Raw genomic sequence first — 20,796 nt, 5'->3', positions numbered from 1 at the left:
TTTGTTCCACAGAGAAGGCTGAGATAAAAGGAAATGATCTGATTTTTAGATTTTAAGGTCCTAACTTAGTAATGAAAATGTTTTCTTAAAATCACCATTAAAAAAAAACAAACAAACAGGGGCCGAGGAGATAGCTCAGTAGAATAAGCGCTTGCTTGGCAAGCACAAAGGCCTGAGTTCAATCCCCGGTTCCGGGAAAAAAACAAAACAAAACAAAACAAAACAAAAAAAAAACCCAAACAAATCTAAAATGCAACTGCCAGTGTTCTTTAGGGTTTAAGAAAGTGAGACGTTCTAGGTTTAGGCAAATGGTTCCTTGGGTGGACAAATGCTTTCCCGTATTTCTTAGGCTGTCAGAAAGAAAGCCACACTCCATAGGACTAACATTCAACTACATACATATCCTTGTCTTAGGACTTGCTCTCAGTCAATGCCCGAGGACTGCAGATTTAGGTATGTGTGCCTGCACAGGAAGCCTTCCCGCCTTTCACAGGGGTTCGTGCCAGACAAAGAGAAGCTAGCAGCACAGGGAGGTAGAACCCCTGCCTGTCACACCTGCAGGAAACCTTTCATGAGAAGAGCAAATGCTTAGTTTTCAATCTCTTACACTTAAAAAAAAAAAAATTAAGCTACTAAGCTGTAAAAGGTCAAAATGACTTGTATGATAGAGGAGTGTAAAGTTCCATAAACCAATATACATGTTTATGGGCCAGTAATTAAAAAAAAAAAAAAGAAAAAGAAAAAAGAAAGACATAAAAGCTGCCTGGATCCTAAATGGATATGTAAATAAATCGACTCCAGGTCAGAGATATAAGAACAAGTTTTAAATTCTTAATAGCAAGGCCTAGAATGGAAACAAGCTGAACAGCAGCAGTGTTGGCAGGAAGTACAAGGTATTATCATTGTTTCCTAAGAGGAACAGCGAGGGAAGCAAAAACACAATGCTGACTGCTCTCTTCACATTTCAGCACCTCAGAATTTCATCCAAGACAGGGAAAGCTCGCCCAGCAGCTCCCACTGCTCATTCGCTGCTTGCGGGAAGCGGGAAGTGGGTCTGAGGACCAGCAGCAGGTTGCCCAGGGCCGGGCTGTGGGTGGGGGTTGGAAGCAGCCACGCCAGCCAGCACGTGGCTTTGGAGCTTCTGGCTTTCGAATCTGTGACCCTGCTGTAGGGCTGGGAGGACCGCGAGCCCTGCACTGTGGGCTCTGCTGGCTGTAAATGCAACGAGCTGCATTCACAGCACTTCAGTCATTTAAAAGCAAACTCTTGCCCTCCTTCCCTCACTCTGCCCACCTGAAGGGAAGGAGAAATTCTTTAAGCATTTTTTTTTTTTTTAAAGATTTCTGCAGTGCTATTAAGGTTCAAATGTAAAATCTAACAGTGCCGAATTGTTAGGATTACTCAAGAGACCCTGCAGTGGGTCCTGAGAGCTGACATGAACTGAAGTAGCAGCCGGCCCGGCCGAGGCTCCATCTGCGCCAGCAGCCCTCCCTGTCCCATCCTGCTGGAGTGGTCCCTGCCACCCCTCAGTGAACCTAGGGGGCAGCAGCAGGGGGGCTGTTTTGGGAAGCCACCGGTTGTGCTCTTTGCTTCCAGAATCACAGAGACTAACAAACTTGACACTAAATACCCTTTAGTCCTGAGTTGGGTGAACGCCCAGGGAGGAGGGGCCGAGTTCTCTGGACTCTCTTCCCTCCTTGGCGTGGTGTCATAGGTGGCCTTCAGGTTTCCCTTCTTCTATTCTTTTGCTTTCTGTCTCCTTTTCACTGGTGGCCCCCTCTAAAGTCTTCTTGCTCATTGCTTTACTGGCCTCTTCCTGAGGAAGAAATAAGAAATCAAAAAGGTTACAGAACATCTTGGTTCCTCCAGCCTTTTTCTACTATGCTTTTACTAAGATTGCCTGGTTGGCCCAGCAGGGTGTGCTGGCCAGGAGCTTTCCCTCTTCTTTGGTGAAAACACTGGGCTCACTCTGGGGTCACCTATGGAACGCTTCAGTCCATGTGATAGTGGAGCTGGGGAGGGGTCACACTCAGGACCAGGTCACGACTACACCATACAGGAGGTCGACTGGTCTCCAGATAGGTGTTCCTACTGGTGGGCTCCCAGCTCTCAAGGGCAGCAGGGCTACGACTTCCCGCAAATGTCCCAAGTCTCAACAATGAAGTGTCACTTGCAAAAAAACCCCTGATTGTTAAAAAAGAAGTAACAAAAGCCTTAGTACCTCTCAGGTGAATGTATTTTCCTCATGCCTGCATGAACTCCCAGGGCCTCTCAACTTGGGCCTCTGGTAAGTGGAACAGCCTTCCTGTACCTCTGGATCCACACCAGCCTCACATCAGGCAGCAAGTTATTCCAGGTTTCTGTGCTTCCTGGGGTCTGCCTGAGGCTGCCCCCATACTTAGCTCTCCCCAAACAAAGGCAAGGGCAAGTCCAGTCCCCGATCTACTTGGAGGTGAGTGGGCTCCATACACACCTTTGCATCCTGCTCCGCAAACTTCTTGAACATGTTGGCGTAGATCCTACGGTCCCGCTCATTGTGTTCCTTTGCCTTTTTCTGGCACATGGAGATCTGCAGTCTGGCAGCCTTATTCTGGGGATTTATTTCCAACACTTTCTCAAAGTCGCCTTTGGCTGACTCGAACTCATTCATGAGCAACTGGGCTTCACCCCTCCTGTACAAGCCTTTTTCGTTGGCACTGTCTAGTCCAAGGGCCTAAGGATAGATGGTCTCTTTTAGAAAGGATGAAAGGAATCCTTCATACTTGTGGGGATTTGGATAAGAAATTCAGCAGTTAAACAGCTTACTAAAACCTCCTGAGAAAAAGAGATGAAAAATGTGTTCTAAAAAAAGTGGTGTTTTAGAGAATTATATACTGATCAAAATGCACTACTCAAGTTACTGTATTTAATGTAACTTCAAGTTAATTTTTTGTATTTAGGAGGGGGCCTTAAAGAAGATCTATTTATTTTTATGTATTTAGTACAGAGTCTGTAGCGATCCTCCTGTTTTCAGCCTCCCAAGCAGTGGGATTACAGGCGCGTGCCACAATGCCCAGTCTCAGTTGCCATCTCAGTAAGTCTCAGGAACGGGACTGGCACAGCAGGCTAGGGATCAAACCCTGGTCCCTGCATCTGCCTAAGCATGTGCTTTAATCTGGCCATCCCAGAAGTTAGTTTTAAAGCTCAATTTTAATGTAAATGGCCAAAAGTGGCTGGCAAACCTTTGGAAAAAAATAAGAGGGACTAATCCTACCAAAGCAAAAAAATTACTATAAAACTACTGAAATTCAAAGTCTAATTACATGCACATGGACAAGCAGGCCAGTGTACCAGAACACAGCATTCAGAGCCAGATGCATGAGGACTAGCTGAAAATACTTGTGCTCTGAATCAGCAGGGGGGCTGACACTATACTAGTTGGGTGGGACCTGAGGCTAGCCACATAGAAAAGAATAAAATTCTTCATGTTATAAATGCAAAAATAAATTTTAGATCAGTTTGCATAGAAGCCCCCAGTTATAAAATATAACCATTATTTTTATAACATTAAGGTAGGAAAGACTTTTTCCCTAGGGGGAAAAAAGAGGCAGATTTGACTGTGTAAATATTAAAAACTTTAAGACTGTATAGGGAGAGATACAATAAACCAAACAGAAGTGAGGACAAAGGGCTGACAGAAGTATTATATGACTGTTTTAATCAAAATAATTGCTTCAGATAATGTAATCAAAAGATGTGAATGGGGCCAGGCAGAGTGGTACACGCCTGTGATCCATTGCATGGGAGGCTGAGGCAGGAGGGTGGTAGGTTTGAGACTAGCCTTGACAACTCAGTGAGGAGACTTTGCCTCAAAACAAAAAGCTGGGATGTGGGGCAGAGAGCACTTGGCTAGCATGTATGAGGCCTTGGGTTTATGTCCCAGGAGCAACAATGAAATAAAGAACAAAAAAAAGTCTGAATTCAATCCCTGGTTCTGCAACAACAACAATAAAACAAAAACCAAAAAACTTACCCAAGATGCAGAAGACTTTTTTTTTTTTTTTCCCCAGCACTGGGGATTGAACTTAGGACCCTGTGCTTGCCAGGTAAGCACTTATTCTACTGAGCTATCTCCTTGGGCCCCTGCACAAGATTATTGTCTTTCGTTTTTTTTTTTTTTTTTTTTTTTTTTTTTTTTAATTTTATTTATTTATTTATGTGTGTGTGTGTGTGTGTGTGTGTGTTACCAGCTCAGCCCACCAGGGGGCGGGGCTGGCTGGCACGCGGGGCTGGGGATTGAACCACGGTCCCTGTGCTTTGCTAAGCTTGTTCTAAGTAGGTGCTTTAGTCCACTGAGCCATCTCACCAGCCCCTGTCTTTCGTTTTTCTTATTGCTTTGTCTATCTTTTAAGATGCATCCAGGTTCTAGCTTTACCCACCGTATAATATGCCCCATTCACTCTGAAACCAGATACAGCCAGCAGGAGGTGGTAAAGTCAGAATGGTGTATGTGACTACTCAAGTGCCTCCAGTTCTACATCAAGATGGGAAACAGCAGCAACACAGATGTAAAAATGGAGAGGGCTGACAGGTGCTAGGTGGTCTTTCCAATTATCCATTTACATTTCACAGGATGGCATCAGGAAGTGCCTGCACGTGCCTTCCTGTGAGCGGATGCAGTGTGGTACAGCAGAGCACTAAAAAGCTCGAGCTGAATCTGCTTTCCCTGGGGAACCCCTACGTGCCCACTCTGATGGTGAACTCAAGGGGCACAGGGAAATTTAAGACTGCGAACCCTTCAGTTTTATTAAAACTTATCCATAAGGTATCATGAGTACTGTTATGGTTTGTGTCTAGATGTCTCCCCAGAGCCTCACGCAGTCATGGGGCAGCTTCTAGAGTTTGTGATTAATTCATGATCCACTGCTGAGATCATGGGTGTGTTGCACCCACCCTAGGACGGGTAGGCTGCATGCCATATAAGAAAGGGAAAGAGCCTTGGATAGCTTCTCCCCTTTTGCTCTTACTGCTTTTGCTTCTTCCACCACCATCAACTGCCGCCCTCTGCCATGTGCCACTCTGCCTTGGAGCCAGCAGAGTACAGACTGAAATCTCCAGGAACTGTGAGCTAGACCTTTCTTTCCTTAATTTTGGGTGTCAGGTATTTTGTCTCAGCAGTGAGAGACAAGTAACCCAAACAAGTACTCCAAGTATCAGAAAAGTCTGGTTGTAAAAAATAAAAAGAAAAAAAAAGTCTGATTATAACAATAACCTTTTTGAATTTCCCGATTTAAACTGAGAAACAATCCCAAAATGCAAATAAATTTACAAAATGGAAAATTCTCTAGCCTTTAATTGGAAGGAGGAGGCAAACAGACCACGTATGGGTGTGGAGAAAAAGATCTGGACTATCCACGTCCATCTCTTAGAGATACCTTTACCTTGTCGCAGCATTCCACAGCTTTGGCGTATTCTCTCAGCTTCAGGTAGCACATGGCCAGGTTCAGAAAAGCAGCAAGCAGAAATGATTCAGATGCTTTCAGTTCCTTCTCTGATAAACCGTACTCCATCTCTAGCCAGGATACTATCTTCCCATACTGAATTACCGCCTGCATATATTTCCCTCCCTAGAAGAGAAAAAAGCTCGTAATTGCTTTTTGTACTTCACTCTGCAAAGGGGACAAAAGAAATGCAAGTGTGGCTCTTCCTGGGACAGCTAACCCTCTACCCAATGACCCCACACAGGAGCCCGCTCAGCAGCCCCTAGGCCTGTCTGCTACTGTGGGGGCCCAGCAGCCTCACCTGGCACGAGGCTCCTTGCCATACCTCATCTGTCCTTCTGGCTCATTTTCTGATGCAAATACTTATCAATCTTTCAGAAGGATGGTGAGCAGTTTAGTTTACTGAAGGGAACATTTTTTCTTTTCTCCTGGTGTTCAGCACTGTGCAGTAAACCCTGCGATCTGGCAAGGGCAGACCCAAAGGCAGCAAACCTGAGCCACCTGAACCAGACCCCTCTGCTGTTCAGCTGTCACTGGTGGGGCAGAAGTGCCTCTAGACAAGGAATATGTAAGTGGGGGTGGCTGTACCCTAGGGAAATTCTTTTCTTTTTTAAATTTTATTTTATTGAGAAATAGCAATAAGACAGTTTCAAAACCGATTACTAGGGCAGTTTCAATAATTAATACATTGTTATCTTCTTAATGGTTATCCATAGTACAAGATGCAGACAGGATATCCTGTCCAAACACTATTAGTACACCTCTTTCTTCTCATTGAGTTAAGCGAAAGTAGCTGTATATCTATCCTAACTATTCTGCATATACAAATACAAAATGGTCCTTCCTTTGTGTCCCCTTTTTTTGTTTAGTCCTGTCAGAAATGGGTATTCCATTGGCATCTAAATACTATAGGTGTGTGAATTCAGCAAAACAATCCAACACAGTCCAGCAGTCCACAATAGTGGGTTATCCACAGAAGTTGTTGACTGGAGCCTTTCACAGCTCAGCATATTAATATGGCTTTACTTTATATACCATGTTTTTATACTTTTCTGCTGGATGGTTAAGACCAAGATAAAGCAAGACCTATGTAACGAGAAATGTAACTTTTGTATCTGATAAGGTCCGTCAAGTACCCTCAGGATTTATCCTTAACCCTGTACTGCAGGTTGCAGATCATTTGTCAGTGTCAGCCATGTGGATGAGTCACAGCCATTGCTTGACAAATTTGCTCTCTGTAAAAGCCTGAGAGAATGTTTTCTCTCCAGGTTACTCTCCTTAGGCACGCTCTATGCCATCAATCATGTTGCTCTGTGGCCCCATCATCTCCATGATCAGAAAATTTGGGACAGAATTGAGTTACATGATGTTACAGTATAGGTTCTCCTATGTCCTGAGTCTTTACTGACCTTGAAAGGCTATGGCCAAAATGTTGGCTGACCTTGCAGCCCTTCTATTTCTCTAATTTTTGGTCTGCAAACTTAGGTTCTTAACCCTCCAGAAGAGCTTATTATTACCCTACAACATATGCAGTTGGGTTTAACTTCAATATCTGTATGAATATCAAACATCTTAGGTATAACATGGAACAGGTATTTTCCATTAAGTACTGATATGTTAAACATTAAGTCCCTACAGAGTATGGAGATAAAAATTTTAAAAATGAAAAATATTTAAAGAATATAAATAAACAATTACTTATTTTTTACACAGAAATTTAAAAATCTAACCATATACAGCAATGTAGCAGGACAGTCCTGTGACATTTTTCTTTTTCTTGTCTTTTTTTTCATTTATTACCCATTAAAAAAATTTTTACTTGTGAGACAGTATGGTAATGATTCATGTCATGACAAGAAGTACGTATTTAGAAGACCAGAATGACAGGCATTCCAAATGTGACCCTTCTATTACTCATTGCTATCCTCAGTGCAGTTGCTTGGTTCATAGGTATCAGCATGTAGTTAGTCAGGGTGAGAATCCTATCAATTAACTGCTAGTTTCAAAAATCTGCTGGTGTTTCTCAGCATCATTGCCTTGCTCATCTTGTGCATATAAATGTATGGCTTTGTCCCTGTCCTGCTTTCCAGCTTTTCTCCTTACCCTCTCATTGTCCAGTCCTCAAGTTCTCACTTTCCTTTTAATTATGTTATACCTTTCTATTTGTATTTCTTTCTTTCTTTCTTTTTTTTTTTGAGTTCTTATACTAGACTATATGATATTTACACATGTGGGTCTGGTTTATTTCACTTATAAGTGTATCTTTAAGTGGCATCCACTTAAATATAAGGCTTTGAGTTTATCATTCTTTATAGCTGAGTAATACTCCATTGTAAAAAAAACACACATCTTTTTCAACCATTCCTCAGGTAATAGGCATCTTGGTTGTTTCCAAGATTTGGCTATCACAAATTGTGCTGCTATAAACATAGGTACACAGGGGCTGGTGAGATGGCTCAGTGGTCTAAAGCACCTACTTAGAACAAGCTTAGCAAAGCACAGGGACCACGGTTCAATCCCCCAGTACCACATGCTGGCCAGCCCTGCCCCCTGGTGGGCTGGGCTGGCCACACACACACACATAAATAAAAATAAAAATAATTTAAAAAAAAAACATAGGTACACATATATCACTATGATATGATGTTTTCAGTTCCTCCGGGAAAATTCCCAGTAGGAGGATAGCTGGCTTGAATGGGATTTCCAGTCCTAGTTTCTTAAGGAGTCTCCACACTGCTTTCCATAATGGTTGCACCAGTCTACATTCCCACTAGCAGTGGAGAAGGATTTCTTTTTCCCCACAGCCTCTCCAATATTTGTTGTTGGTTGATTTCTTTATGATAGCCATTCTTTCTGGGGTGAGACGGTATCTCAGTGTTGTTTTAATTTCAATTCACGGATAGCTGGTGATGTGGAGCATTTTTTCATATATTTATTCGCTTCTTTAATTTTCCTCTGAGAAGTGTGTGTTCACCTTGGATGCCCATTTCTGGATTGGGTCTTTAAATTTAGGGGCCCTAATGTTTTTTAGTTTTTGATAAATTCTAGAGAGCAGACCTTTGTCTGAGTGCTTATTCGTTAAGATTTTTTCGAAATTTGTGGGTTGTCTTTTCACTTTGTTGGTAATTTCTTTTGACATGCAAAATCTTCTCAATAAGAGTTGGTCCCAGTTGTTAATTCTTTCAAGTATTACCCATGTGATTTGATTTTTGCTCATGAACTCTTTGCCTATCCCTATGTCTTTAAGAGTTCGTCCTACTTTCTCTTCTGGGAGATTTAGTGTTTTTGTTTTAATGTTTAGATCTTTAATCCATTTTGACTTTAGCTTAGTGCATGGTGATAGACCTGGGTCAAGTTTTAGTTTTCGGCATGTAGAGAGCTAGTTTTTCCAGCACCATTTGTTAAAGAGGCTTTCTTTCAGTAAACATGTTTGGCCCCTTTATTGAAGATCAGGTGGCTGAGTGTGTTCGTAGAGGCCTCTGTATCTTCTAATCTATTCCACTGATCTTCAGGTCTATTTCATTGCCAATACCATGCTGATTTTATCACAGTAGCTTTGGAGTATAATTTCAAGTCAGGAATTGTAATGCCTCCTGCCTTGTCTTTGTTGGCCAGGATTGCCTTTGCTATTTTAGGTCTTTTTTGTTCCAAATAAGTTTTAGGAACAGATTTCTCTAGGTCTAAGAGGTATGTTGGTGTTAGTTTGATAGGGATTGCATTAAATCTGTACAATTAGGGAGGATGGCCATCTTCATGATGTTGGTTGTTCCTATCCAGGAGCAGGGAATATCTTTCCATTTTCTGAAATCCTTTACGATCTCTTTTTTCAGAGTACTGTAATTTTCTGTGAAAAGATCTTTGACTTCCTTTTTTTTTTAATTTATTTATTTATTTTACATTTATTTATTGTATGTGTGGCCAGCTCAGCCCACCAGGGGGCGAGGCTGGCTGGCATGTGGTGCTGGGGGATCGAACCGCAGTCCATGTGCTTTGCTAAGCTTGTTGTAAGTAGGTGCTTTAGACCACTGAGCCATCTCGCCAGCCCCTTTGACTTCTTTAGTTAAATGAATTCCAAGGTATTTCATTTTCCATGGTGCTACTGTAAAAGATATTGTTTCTCGAATTCCCTTCTCACTGTTTGTTATCTGTGTAGAGGAATTTTACTGACTTTTGGGTACTGACTTTGCATCCTGCTATGCTACTGAATTTGTGTATCAATTCTAATAGCTTCTTGGTGGAGTTTTGTGGCTCTTCCAAGTAAAGTATCATGTCATCTGCAAATAATGATAATTTAACTTCTTATCTATTCTTATTCCTTTTATTTCTCCCTCTTGTCTAATGGCTCTAGCTAATGATTCCAAAACTATATTGAATAGGAGTGATGATAGAGGACATCCTTGTTTTGTACCAGATCTGAGAATAAAAGATTTCAGTTTTTCCCCATTTAGAATTATATTAGCTGTTGGGTTGTCATAGATGGCTTTTATCAGATTGAAGTAGAGGCCTTCTATTCCAATTTTCTGTAGGACTTTGAATATGAATGAGTGTTGGACTTTGTCAAAAGCCTTTCCTGCATCAATTGAGATGATCATGTGGTTTTTAGATTTCACGCCATTGATAGTGTATTACTTTCATAGATTTTTGAATATTGAACCATCCTTGCATCCCTGGGATGAATCCTACCTGGTCATGGTGTATAATCTTGATGATTTGCTGTATTCTATTTACTAGGATTTTTACATCTATGTTCTTGAGGGAGATAGGCCTGTAGTTCTCTTTTTCAGTTGTGTCTTTCCCTGGTTTTGGTATCAGTATAATACTTGCCTCCAGGAATTATTTTGGGAGAACTGTTTCCTTTTCAATTTCATTGAAGAGTTTGAGGAGTATAGGGATTATATCTTCTGTAAATTTCTTGTAGAATTCAGGTGTGAATCCATCAGGACCTGGACTTTTCTTTGTCGGCAGGCTTTTTATTACATTTTGTATTTCATTGGCTGTTATTGGGCTATTGAGAGTTGTTATATCTTCTTGATTCAGTTTTGGTAATTTGTACCTTTGTAGGAATCTGTCCATTTTATCTGTGTCTTCTATTCTGTGAGCATAAAGATTCTCAAAGTAGCTATTGATAATCTTCTGAATTTCCACTGGGGCTGTGGTGATTACATCCTTTTCATTCTTTATTGCTTATATTTGATTTTTTTCTTTCCTCTTTTTGATGAGGTTAGCTAGAGGCTTATCAATTTTATTTAATCTTTCAAAGAACCAGCTTTTTCCTTTTTTAATTCTTTGAATTGTTTCCTTCGTCTCAATTGAATTAATTTCTGCTCTAATCTTTATGGTTTCTTCCCGTCTTTGGGCTCTGGGTTTGGTTTGCTCTTCCTTTTCTAGATGTCGAAGGTGCAGCATTTGGGTGTTTATTTGTTCCCGTTCTGTTTTCCTAATGTGTGAGTTCACAGCTATGAATTTTCCTCTGAGAACTCCTTCAAACGCATCCCATAAATTCTGATAAATTGTGGTTGAATTTTCATTGAATTGTAGATATTGTTGAATTTCTTGTTTAATTTCATCTGTGACCCATTGATTGCTGAGTAGGGTGTCGTTTAATTTCCATATATTTAGGGATTTTTTCTGGTTTGTCATTTATTTCCAGTTTCATTGCACTGTGGTCAGACAATATGCATGGGATAATTTGTTTTCTTGCGTATATTAAGCATGACCTATGGACTAGTATGTGGTCTATTTTAAAAAATGACCCATGTGCAGCTAAAAAAAATGTGTTTTCAGCTGTCGTTGGGTGGAACACTGTATATGTTTACCAAGTCCATTTGTTCCAAGCTCTGGTTCAGTTCTGCTACTTCTTTGCTAATTTTTTGTCTGGTTGACCTATCTTTTTGGGATAAGGGGGTGTTATGGTCTCCTGTTAAGATTGTGGTACTGGACATTAGATTTTTCATGTCCATTAAGATTTGTCTTATACAGTTGGATGCTCCCATGTTTGGTGCATAGATATTTATGATACCTCTTCCTCTTGAATTTTTCCCCTAACCAGTATATAGTGGCCTTCTTTATTTCATTTGATCATTCTTGGTTTGAAGTTGAGACTGTCTGAGAATAGGATTGCTGCCCCTGCTTTTTTCTGAGGTGGTGGGGCATGTAGTATTGTTTTCCATCCTTTGATTTTCAGCCTATGAATTTATGAGTTAAGTGTGTTTCTTGTATACAGCATATTGCTGGATTTCGTTTCCTAACCCACTGTGCCATTCTATTTCTCTTAATTGGTGAATTGAGTCCATTTACATTGACAGTTATAATTGAGATGTGTCGACTTATGACTGACATGTTATTTACCTGCTGTTGTTTAACTCCTTTTTGTCCTGTGTTTCATTGTTTGCCCTATTTAGTGGGTTCCTTCTGTTCTCATTAGTGGAGTTCTGATAATTTTGGTCCCTCTCTAGAACATCTTTCAGTAGTCTCTGTAGGGTTGGCTTTGTCATCATGAAATTCTTTAGTTGTTCTTTGTCATGGAAGTATTTTACTTCTCCATCAAACTTGAAAGAGAGTTTTGCAGAGTGTAGTAGTCTGGGCTGGAATTTGTTTTCAAAGAGGGCTTAAAGTACTCTGCTCCATGCTGTTCTTGCCTTCATGGTTTGTGAAGAGAAGTTGGCCATAATTCTGATGGGTCTTCCTTTGAATGTGATTTGCTTCTTTTCTCTAGCGGCTTTCAGTATATTACTCTTGTTCTGGATTTCTGGGATCTTGACTATTATATTTCTTGGTGTGTTTTTAATTGGGTTGAAGTTATTTGGTTGTGGGAGGCACAATAACTCCAGGCCTCCAATCCTATTGCAAGTGGGTTTCCGGGTTCCTTCTCCCCTACCTCTGATGAGCTAGGTTCCTGGTTCTTACCCCACCTATTTCCTATAAGTCTCCTGCTATGCCCAGGAGGTGGGACTTTCTGTCAACCGGTTGTCTAGTTACACACACCTTTTACCCTCCGACGTCATTTCCCTATGCCGCCACTATATATACCCAGCACCTCCCCTAAATAAACGAGACTTGATCAGAATCCTGTCTTGTCTCCATTTCTCGCGTCTCCTGTCCTTTGTCCCCTCTCCCATTCCCTGCTCCTCTCCCAGGTGACCTTCGTTGACTGACTTACTGGTTCAGGACAAGTGGCGCCCAACGTATGGGGCACCTGGTATGGAGGATTCAGTGACGGAAACGTCCGAGAGAGCTGGCAAGAAAGAAAGTAAAAGAGGCCCGCGCCGCAGTTGCCTGCTGCAACGTCTGAACCTCGGTAAGTGGATGGCACCCCCTTCCCCCTTCCCTTCGGCAATGGGACAGGCATTAAGTGAATGTGAAATATTTGTAGAAAGTTTGAGCAAAGCATTAAAAGTGCGAGGAGTAAAGGTTAAAATTAAGGATATGTGTCAATATTTTGAATATATTAAACAAGTTTGCCCATGGTTCCCTATTGAAGGAACTATTGATCAGAGACGATAGAAAAGGGTTGGTGATGCCCTTAAGAATTATTATGAGACTTTTGGACCTAAAAAGGTCCCAGTGATACAGGGAAGCAAAACTCCAGACCTGATCTATCTAAGTAGGAGTTCGTGTTCTCTAGAACTAAGGAGTGGATTCTGGGAACAAACGGAGGTTGAGAGTAAAATATTTTATTGGGAAAAAAAGCTTCTGTCTCAGAGAGGACAGAAGGGGGACCCGAGCGGGTTGCCCAGGAAGCTGTCTCTTTCAATTTATTTTTATAGAGCAAAACTATGCGGGGTTAAGGTAGAGAGGAAGGGGCAGCGGCCGGCCAAGAAAAGTAGCGAAGATGCACAGCGCGAGAGGAGCCGCTCAGCTGCCCCTGCCGAGCCGGACTTGGGCGGAGATGGCCCAGATCGGCCTTTGATGCAGTGCAGCGTGAAGAGCAGTGGTGCTGTCCCCGGCTGCCCAAGGCAATGGCTTTGGGGCGGGAGGGGCCATGCCGACATGCAAGAGGAAGAGGTCTCGCTTAGGTGGATGTGGGGTGGGACAAAACTATAGTCAACCAATGGGATTGCAAATACCATTGCTCAGGTAAGTTGATTATGCCCAGGGCCAAATGGGGAAGTGAGTCTCAGAGTAAGCAGGCATGAATATGGGACAGGGTCTCTTTTTGTTGGGGGCTGGGCTGGTGACTCACTTGGGTCTTTTTAGGTGATTGATTCCTATTTAGAATATCAATCCCAGGTGCTACTCTTTTAGCATTTGTTTGGCCTTTAGGTCTTGTAGGTCTGGCTCACAGCAGGAGCATCCATCCCTCCCACAGTTGCAAGATAACTTGTGTTTTGTGCTGTCTCCTTCAAGGGCCTTGCCCTGTCTGACTGCCTATTAATATTTCTATCTAATTTGGCTACCTATAATACCAGTTACGGCCTTTTCCTACTGGAATTTAATTGATGAAATCTTATCCCAGAGACACTGTGACCTGGTTGTTGCTAATCTGATAAAAAAGGGTAAAAATATACTGCAGGGACAAAAAGGTAAAACTCATCTTAAAGGACAAAGAACCCCCTAAGGGTGTGTGCCCTCCTGTAAGGGAACAGAATCTTGAAATTGAAACCAGGAAGCCAGATTTATGTTGAGCATAAAGAGCAAGGAGCCCAGCAGCAGGATTTAAAATATTGTGAGCTTGGCCAGAAAGAAAGCACCAAGAAAGCTGTAAACTGCAAAGATGGAGCTGAGAGGATCTCCATTGCCAGGAAGGAACCTGAGAATGGAAGGGATGGCCTGAGTGCATCACAGGAGGCAGGTCTCCACCCTTTACAGCCTCAGAACTGCAAAGGTCAGGGACTTTGCCTTGAGGGGAAAGCCACAAGACCCCTGTTCCGGAATGGCAGTGGCGGTTGCCTAATAATGAGCCACGACTCCATACACCACAGCCATTTTAGAAACTGTGGCTGACAATTAGCTTACTCCCGAGGACTGGCAGGCATTAGCCAGAGCCACCCTCTCTGGGGGGAATTATCTCCTATGGAATTCTTCTTGTATACAAGGAAGCTTCCACAATGATAGCTTCACTGTTGATATAGAATTTGTTACCTTCAGCTGCAATAAAATACTTAACTACAATAGCCCTATTTGCCCAAAAAAGGGACATGTGTTTCTATGCGGAGGAAGTTTAGCCTTCACATATTTACCTACCAACTGGACAGGACTGTGTGTCATGGCAATTGTATTGCCTGATATAGATGTTATTCCTGGTAATGATCCCATACCCCTTCCCAGGTTAGATTATGCTATGGGCCGCACTAAAAGGGCAGTTCAGCTTATCCCTTTGTCGGTAGGACTGGGAATTACAGGAGCCCTAGGGATAGGCACAGCAGGATTGGGAGTAGCAGTACATTCTTAGACCAAATTATCTAATCAGCTGATTGATGATATTCAAACACTGTCTGGTACTATCCAAGATATGTAAGACCAGATAGATTCATTAGCAGAAGTAGTCTTGCAAAATAGGAGGGGCTTAGACCTTCTAACAGCAGAGCAGGGAGGGATCTGCTTGGCTTTACAGGAATGCTGCTGCTTCTACGCAAACAAGTCCGGTATTGTTCGAGATAAAATAGAAACTTCAAGAAGATCTTATTAAGAGGAGATGAGAGCTATTTGAAAACCTTTTCTGGAGTGCATGGAATGGAGTACTACCCTACCGTCTCTCCCTATAGGGACCCTTGATTGGACTATTAATAATTTTATCAATAGGACTCTGTCTTTTCAATAGGCTGATGACTTTTGTTAAACAACAATTGGATGCCATTAAAATGCAACCCATACAGGTCCATTATCACCGGCTTGAGATGGCTGAAAGGGAAAACTGCACTGGAATACAACCAGCTTATGATGATGAAGGTCTGGAGACCTCTTAGTTCTCCCACCCTTAGTGAGATGGTCAGGCTAGCCAGAGACGGGTAATGAGGGGCATACACGAGACACCATTCACCGCCTAAGACAGGAATGGCACCTTCTGCCATTCTAGTCTCCTATGATGGGTAAGGTTTGAGTCGGGTCCGTGTAGAGGATGCCTCGACTTAAGACAGGCACTGCCCCTCAAGGGAATCAGCCGTCTAAAAAGCCATATTTTATATACATATATGAAAGTAAAGGGGGATCTGTGGGAGGTGCAATAACTCCAGGCCTCCAATCCTATTGCAAGTGGGTTTCTGGGTTCCTCCTCCCCTACCTCTGATGAGCTAGGTTCCTAGTTCTTACCCCGCCTATTTCCTGTAAGTCTCCTGCTATACCCAGGAGGTGGGACTTCCTGTCAACCGGTTGTCTAGTTACTCGTGCCTTTTACCCTCCGACGTCATTTCCCTATGCCTCCACTATATATACCCAGCATCTCCCCTAAATAAACGAGACTAGGGGCTGGTGAGATGGCTCAGTGGTCTAAAGCATCTACTTAGAACTAGCTTAGCAAAGCACAGGGACCGTGGTTCAATCCCCCAGCACCACATGCCAGCCAGCCCTGCCCCCTGGTGGGCTGAGCTGGCCACACACACACACACACAAATAAATAAATTAAAAAAAAATAAAAAAATAAACGAGACTTGATCAGAATCCTGTCTTGTCTCCATTTCTCACGTCGCTTGTCCTTTGTCCCCTCTTCAATTCCCCGCTCCTCTCCCAGGTGACTTTCATTGACTGACCCGCTGGTTCGGGACATTTGGTGTTCTATATACTTTGGTTACCTGAATGTCAGATTGTTTCCTCATATTTGGGAAGTTTTCTGCTATTACTTCTGCCCATATTCTTTTTATATCATTTGTATTGACTCCTTCTTTCTCATTGATGTCTATTAGTCTCACATTGTTCATCTTTGTATCATCTTGCAGGTGATGGATTATTTTTTCCTGCATCCTAGTTATTTTTAAGAGATCCTTTCTTACCTTTTCACTAGCTGCACCAGCATCTTAAAGAACTGAAACTGTCTTTACTTTCACTCAAACGGTTTTGCAGGCTTGTGATTGAAATTTTAAGTTCCTCTATATCTCTTTGACTCTGCTTCACGTGATCTATTTCTTTCCTGTATTGCTCATTCACGGAATCCGTCATTTTTCTAATCTCCTCTATTCTTTTTTATCAGTGTCTTCTTTAGAAGCAGTTATTAATTTTTTTACTGCAGTTTTTTTCAGATTGGGTTTCCTCCATATGTTTCTGTATTTGATTCTTTACTTCAGATGCTATGAATTCAGAGATTTTTTTTTATTTCAGAAATTAATTCTGCTGAGTTCCTCTGTACCTTTTTGCTGTTGCTGTTGCTTCTTTACTTCCGACGCTGTTAATTCATACATTTCAGCTGAGCTAGTGTCCTCCGCACTTGTTCTTCATGGGCTCGAGGCCTGAGATTGCTTTTTGCTCCGTGTCATTGTCATTTCGTATAGCACTGACCTCTGACCTTTGGTGTAGAGCTTTGGTGCAGTTATAACCTTAGCACCTACTGAAATTCAGGTGCAGATTATTAAGTTTGAGTTTATCCAGTTATGTCTGGCTTGCGTCTAGCTGTTGTGTTCAGCTCCTTCCTGCTGCAGCCCTTGGAAGTGAACCTGTTGTGCCCCGCTGGCACAACAGTGAACTTATGGTGTCACTCTGTTGTGCCCCTGGCTCAGGGGGTGCAGGGGAGCGCAGAAGCTCTCCCACACACTCACCTGGCCTGGGCTGGGCTGGATCTGGGGGGCCTGAAAGCGCTGCATTAGTTCTCACTCACTCGGCAGGCCTGGGAGCGGGGGCTGTGGAGGGGTCCTGAGGGCGCGGTAGAGGGTCTCACTCATGCAGCATTCCTGAGTTTTGGTTCAGAGGTCAGTTCTGCGGGCGCAGGGAAGCTGGAAGCTCTCCCACACACTCCAGGAAATTTTTTTCTATTTAAATTTTTTCACTAGTACAGGTTTGCAGTATATTACTGCATTCCTCATGGGGAGCTGACACATTAACATAACACATCTTAATTCTTTTTATCCCCCTTTAGTACCATTCCACTTGCAGATCTATTCCCTCTTTTTTTATCATTTTTTTTTGTGCCTTACTCTATATGTATCTTGGGTTTCTGATATAAGAGAAACCATGCACTATTTAAGCTTGTATGTCTAATTATTTCACTTAATATTATGGTTTCAAGATACATCCATTTTCCTACAGATGACTCAAATTTATCTGTCTTTATAGCACAGTAGTACTCCAACATGTTTAGATATATTTTCTTTATTCAGATATCTGTTGATGGACATATAGGCTGCTTCCAAGATTTAGCTATCATAAGCTGTGCTGTTATAAACACGGGTACACATGTATCACTGTAATATGATGTCTTAACTCTTTTGGGAAGATACCTGGAAGAGGAATAGGTGAATCCAATGGAATTTCTGGTTTTAGTTTTTTGAGGAATCTCCATAGTGATTTCCAGAGGTTGTCTTTCCACCGACAATGTAGAAGCCCTCCCCTCAGCTTTGCCAGTATTTGTTATTATCTGATTTTTCGATAATTGCCTTTCTGGGGTAAGATGCAATCTCAATATTGTTTTAATTTTCATTTCTCTAATGGGCAGAGATGTTGAACGTTTCTTCATGTATTTATTGGCCATTTGTACTTCTTTTTCTGAGAAGTGTCTATCCATTTCACTTGTCCATTTGGTCTTTTATTTTTTTTTATTTTTTATTTTTTAAATATTTATTTATTTATTTATTCTGTGTGTGGCCAGCTCAGCCCACCAGGGGGCGGGCAGGCTGGCATGTGGTGCTGGGGGATTGAACCGAGGTCCCTGTGCTTTGCTTTGCTTGGCTTAGCTTGTTCTAAGTAGGTGCTTTAGACCACTGAGCCATCTCACCAGCCCATGGTCTTTTATTTTTGGGGGAGGTCTAATTTTTAATTTTTTTTTCCCCCACTCAGCCCACCCCAAGGGCAGGGCTTGCGTGGCGTGTGGTGCCCAGGATCCAACTGCGGTCCCATGTGCCTGCCTAAGCTTGCCTCTGCAGATGTTTTAGACCACTGAGCTATCCTGCTGTTCCCTAAATTCTTTATATATTCTAGGTAGTAGTGATCTATTCAAGAAGCAGCTGGCAGAATTTTTTTCCTGTTCTGTCTCTCCACTCTGTTTCCTAGTGAAAATTTACAAAAACAGACATTGGGCCAAAGCTGGCCACAGCCTGTAGATGCTGAGCTAAGGGCAATGGGAATAGATGTCATTGGTCAGCAGCAACAAACAACGCTAAGCACATAAGGTGTCATTAAACTATGAGACAAATCTCATATTTTTTGCTCTTACCCAACGACAGTTTTAACAACTGTAAGCAAATGCATCATACAAATAAAAAGTATGAAAGTATATATGTGTATATATGCACACAGTCTGCTCTCTATAAGAAAGCTTGAGGCTGACACAATGTGCTTTTATTTATTTATTTATTTATTTATTTATTTATATTTTTGTGTGTGGCCAGCTCAGCCCACCAGGGGGCGAGGCTGGCTGGCATGTGGTGCTGGGGGATTGAACCACGGTCCCTGTACTTTGCTTAGCTTAGCTTGTTCTAAGTTGGTGCTTTAGACCACTGAGCCATCTCACCAGCCCCACAATGTGCTTATTGCTATTGCATTTTGAATGAAAAAATGGAGTGATAGCTAGTGAAAAACAGAAACAGAGCTGAGTGCTCTCTTGTGCAGGAGTTGATTATGGGCCTGAGAATATAGATACACACCCTACCAGACAGCAGAAAGCAGCCAGACCCAATAGGACGCCAGGCCCAGTGACATCATCAGGATTCAGTATATATGTCTCACCCCACAGACTCCAAAGCTGAACCAATGGCTTTGTGTAAGAAGAGAACAGACTGAGTCGAGGGAAACACTGATTATAAAGGGTTTAAATGGGTCATATGAGTAATGAGCCTTGCAGGTAGAAAAGATGCCCCATTGTGGGTTTTCTCATGATGATGAGGACCTAGGTCTGCATGGGGCTACATGACATCCCCTGATGGCCTTCTTCTCAATCACTTCTTTGGAAAAAGGATGATTCACTGACCTCATCAGCTTTGCTGCAGAAAGTCAATGCCAAAGGATGCTGAGGTTATGCAAGAGACGGGAACTAAATTCTACATCTGACACACTCTGCCTTACAAGGCTGTGATGCAACTTTCATGTAAGAGTAAGAAAGCAGGTCTCCTCATTAGAAATGCTTGATTTGGACTACACTGTGTCCCCCACTCCACATTTCCATGCTGAAACTCTTAAGTCCCAGGTTGATGGTATTTAGTTTTAGGGGTGTGTGTGTGTGTGTGTGTGTGCGCACGCAGGGTCTCACTATGCAGCTGAGACTTGTAGTGATTCTCCTGTTTTCTGCCTCCCTAGTGCTGGGATTACAGGCATACGCCACCATGCCTAGATTCCACTGCTGGCCCAGTGCACCTGGGGGCGGGGCCAGCACAGTACGCAAGTGGTGCCAGGGATCGAACACTGGTCCCTGTGCTTACCTAAGCAAGCACTTAGTCCACTGAGCTATCTTGCTTCTAGGCTGATGGCATTTAGATAGGTCCTCTGGAAAGTAATTAGGCTTAGACAGGGTCAGGAGGGTGAGGCCCTCACGATAGGATTAGTACCGTTATAAAAAGAGACAACATAGGAGCGGGGGAGATAGCTCAGTTGAATAAACACATGCCTGGCAAGCGTAAGGGCCTGAGTTCAATCCCTGGCTCCGGGGGGGGGGGGGGGGGGGGGGGGGGGGGGAAAGGGACAACAGAACTCTCTTCTTCCTATTGTTAAGGTATTTTGGTATTGTTAAGGTATTATGGTATTTTGTTATGGTATCCAACCAAAACAATACTTATCTCTTTCTCATAGCTTTAGACCTACACTTTATTTATTTATTTTTGGTGCCAGGGATCAAACTCAGGACCTTGCACTTTCCAGGCAGACACTAACGCTGCTGAGCTATCTCCCTGGCCCTAGACCTACACTTTTTAGGCCACTACAAAAAGATAAGTCCTTGTCAGCTTCAGGGTTGGCGTTTTATTTCTGTTCCTAACTTTCCCTTGCTGGGTCATGAGGTCTTTGAGGACAGGCAATTTGTCCTATCAGTTTTGGATTATCTAGGATCTAGCACAAAGAGGCCCTTAAGAAATGTTTGTTGAGGGCTGGTGAGATGGCTCAGTGGTCTAAAGCACCTACTTGGAACAAGCTTGGCGAAGCACAGAAACCGCGGTTCGATCCCCCAGCACCACATGCCAGCCAGCCCGCCCCCTGGTGGGCTGAGCTGGCCACACACACATAAATGGATAGATGGATAAATAAATAA

General features: G+C 42.6%; 1 protein-coding gene across 4 annotated transcripts in view; it reads right to left on the bottom strand.

Moving 5' to 3' along the window:
- Positions 1 to 226: 226 nt before the first annotated feature.
- Positions 227 to 20,796, bottom strand: part of Fkbp5 (FK506 binding protein 5) — a 137,059-nt gene continuing 116,489 nt past the window's right edge. For 2 of the 4 annotated variants that reach the window (XM_004624198.2, XM_023720563.1), the window contains 3 exons: positions 5,421 to 5,606; positions 2,474 to 2,713; positions 227 to 1,816 (listed from right to left, as the gene is read on the bottom strand). In XM_004624198.2, the coding sequence (XP_004624255.1) occupies positions 1,709 to 1,816; positions 2,474 to 2,713; positions 5,421 to 5,606 (534 nt within the window). In that variant the 3' untranslated portion in view covers positions 227 to 1,708. The other 2 variants (XM_023720550.1, XM_023720557.1) reach the window with 2 other exon arrangements.

The sequence above is a fragment of the Octodon degus genome, unplaced genomic scaffold, assembly GCF_000260255.1.
Source record: "Octodon degus isolate 3935 unplaced genomic scaffold, OctDeg1.0 scaffold00005, whole genome shotgun sequence".
Taxonomy (NCBI): Eukaryota; Metazoa; Chordata; class Mammalia; order Rodentia; family Octodontidae; genus Octodon; species Octodon degus.
Note: the sequence above shows the minus strand (reverse complement) of the source record. Positions and strands in the feature narration are given on the sequence as shown.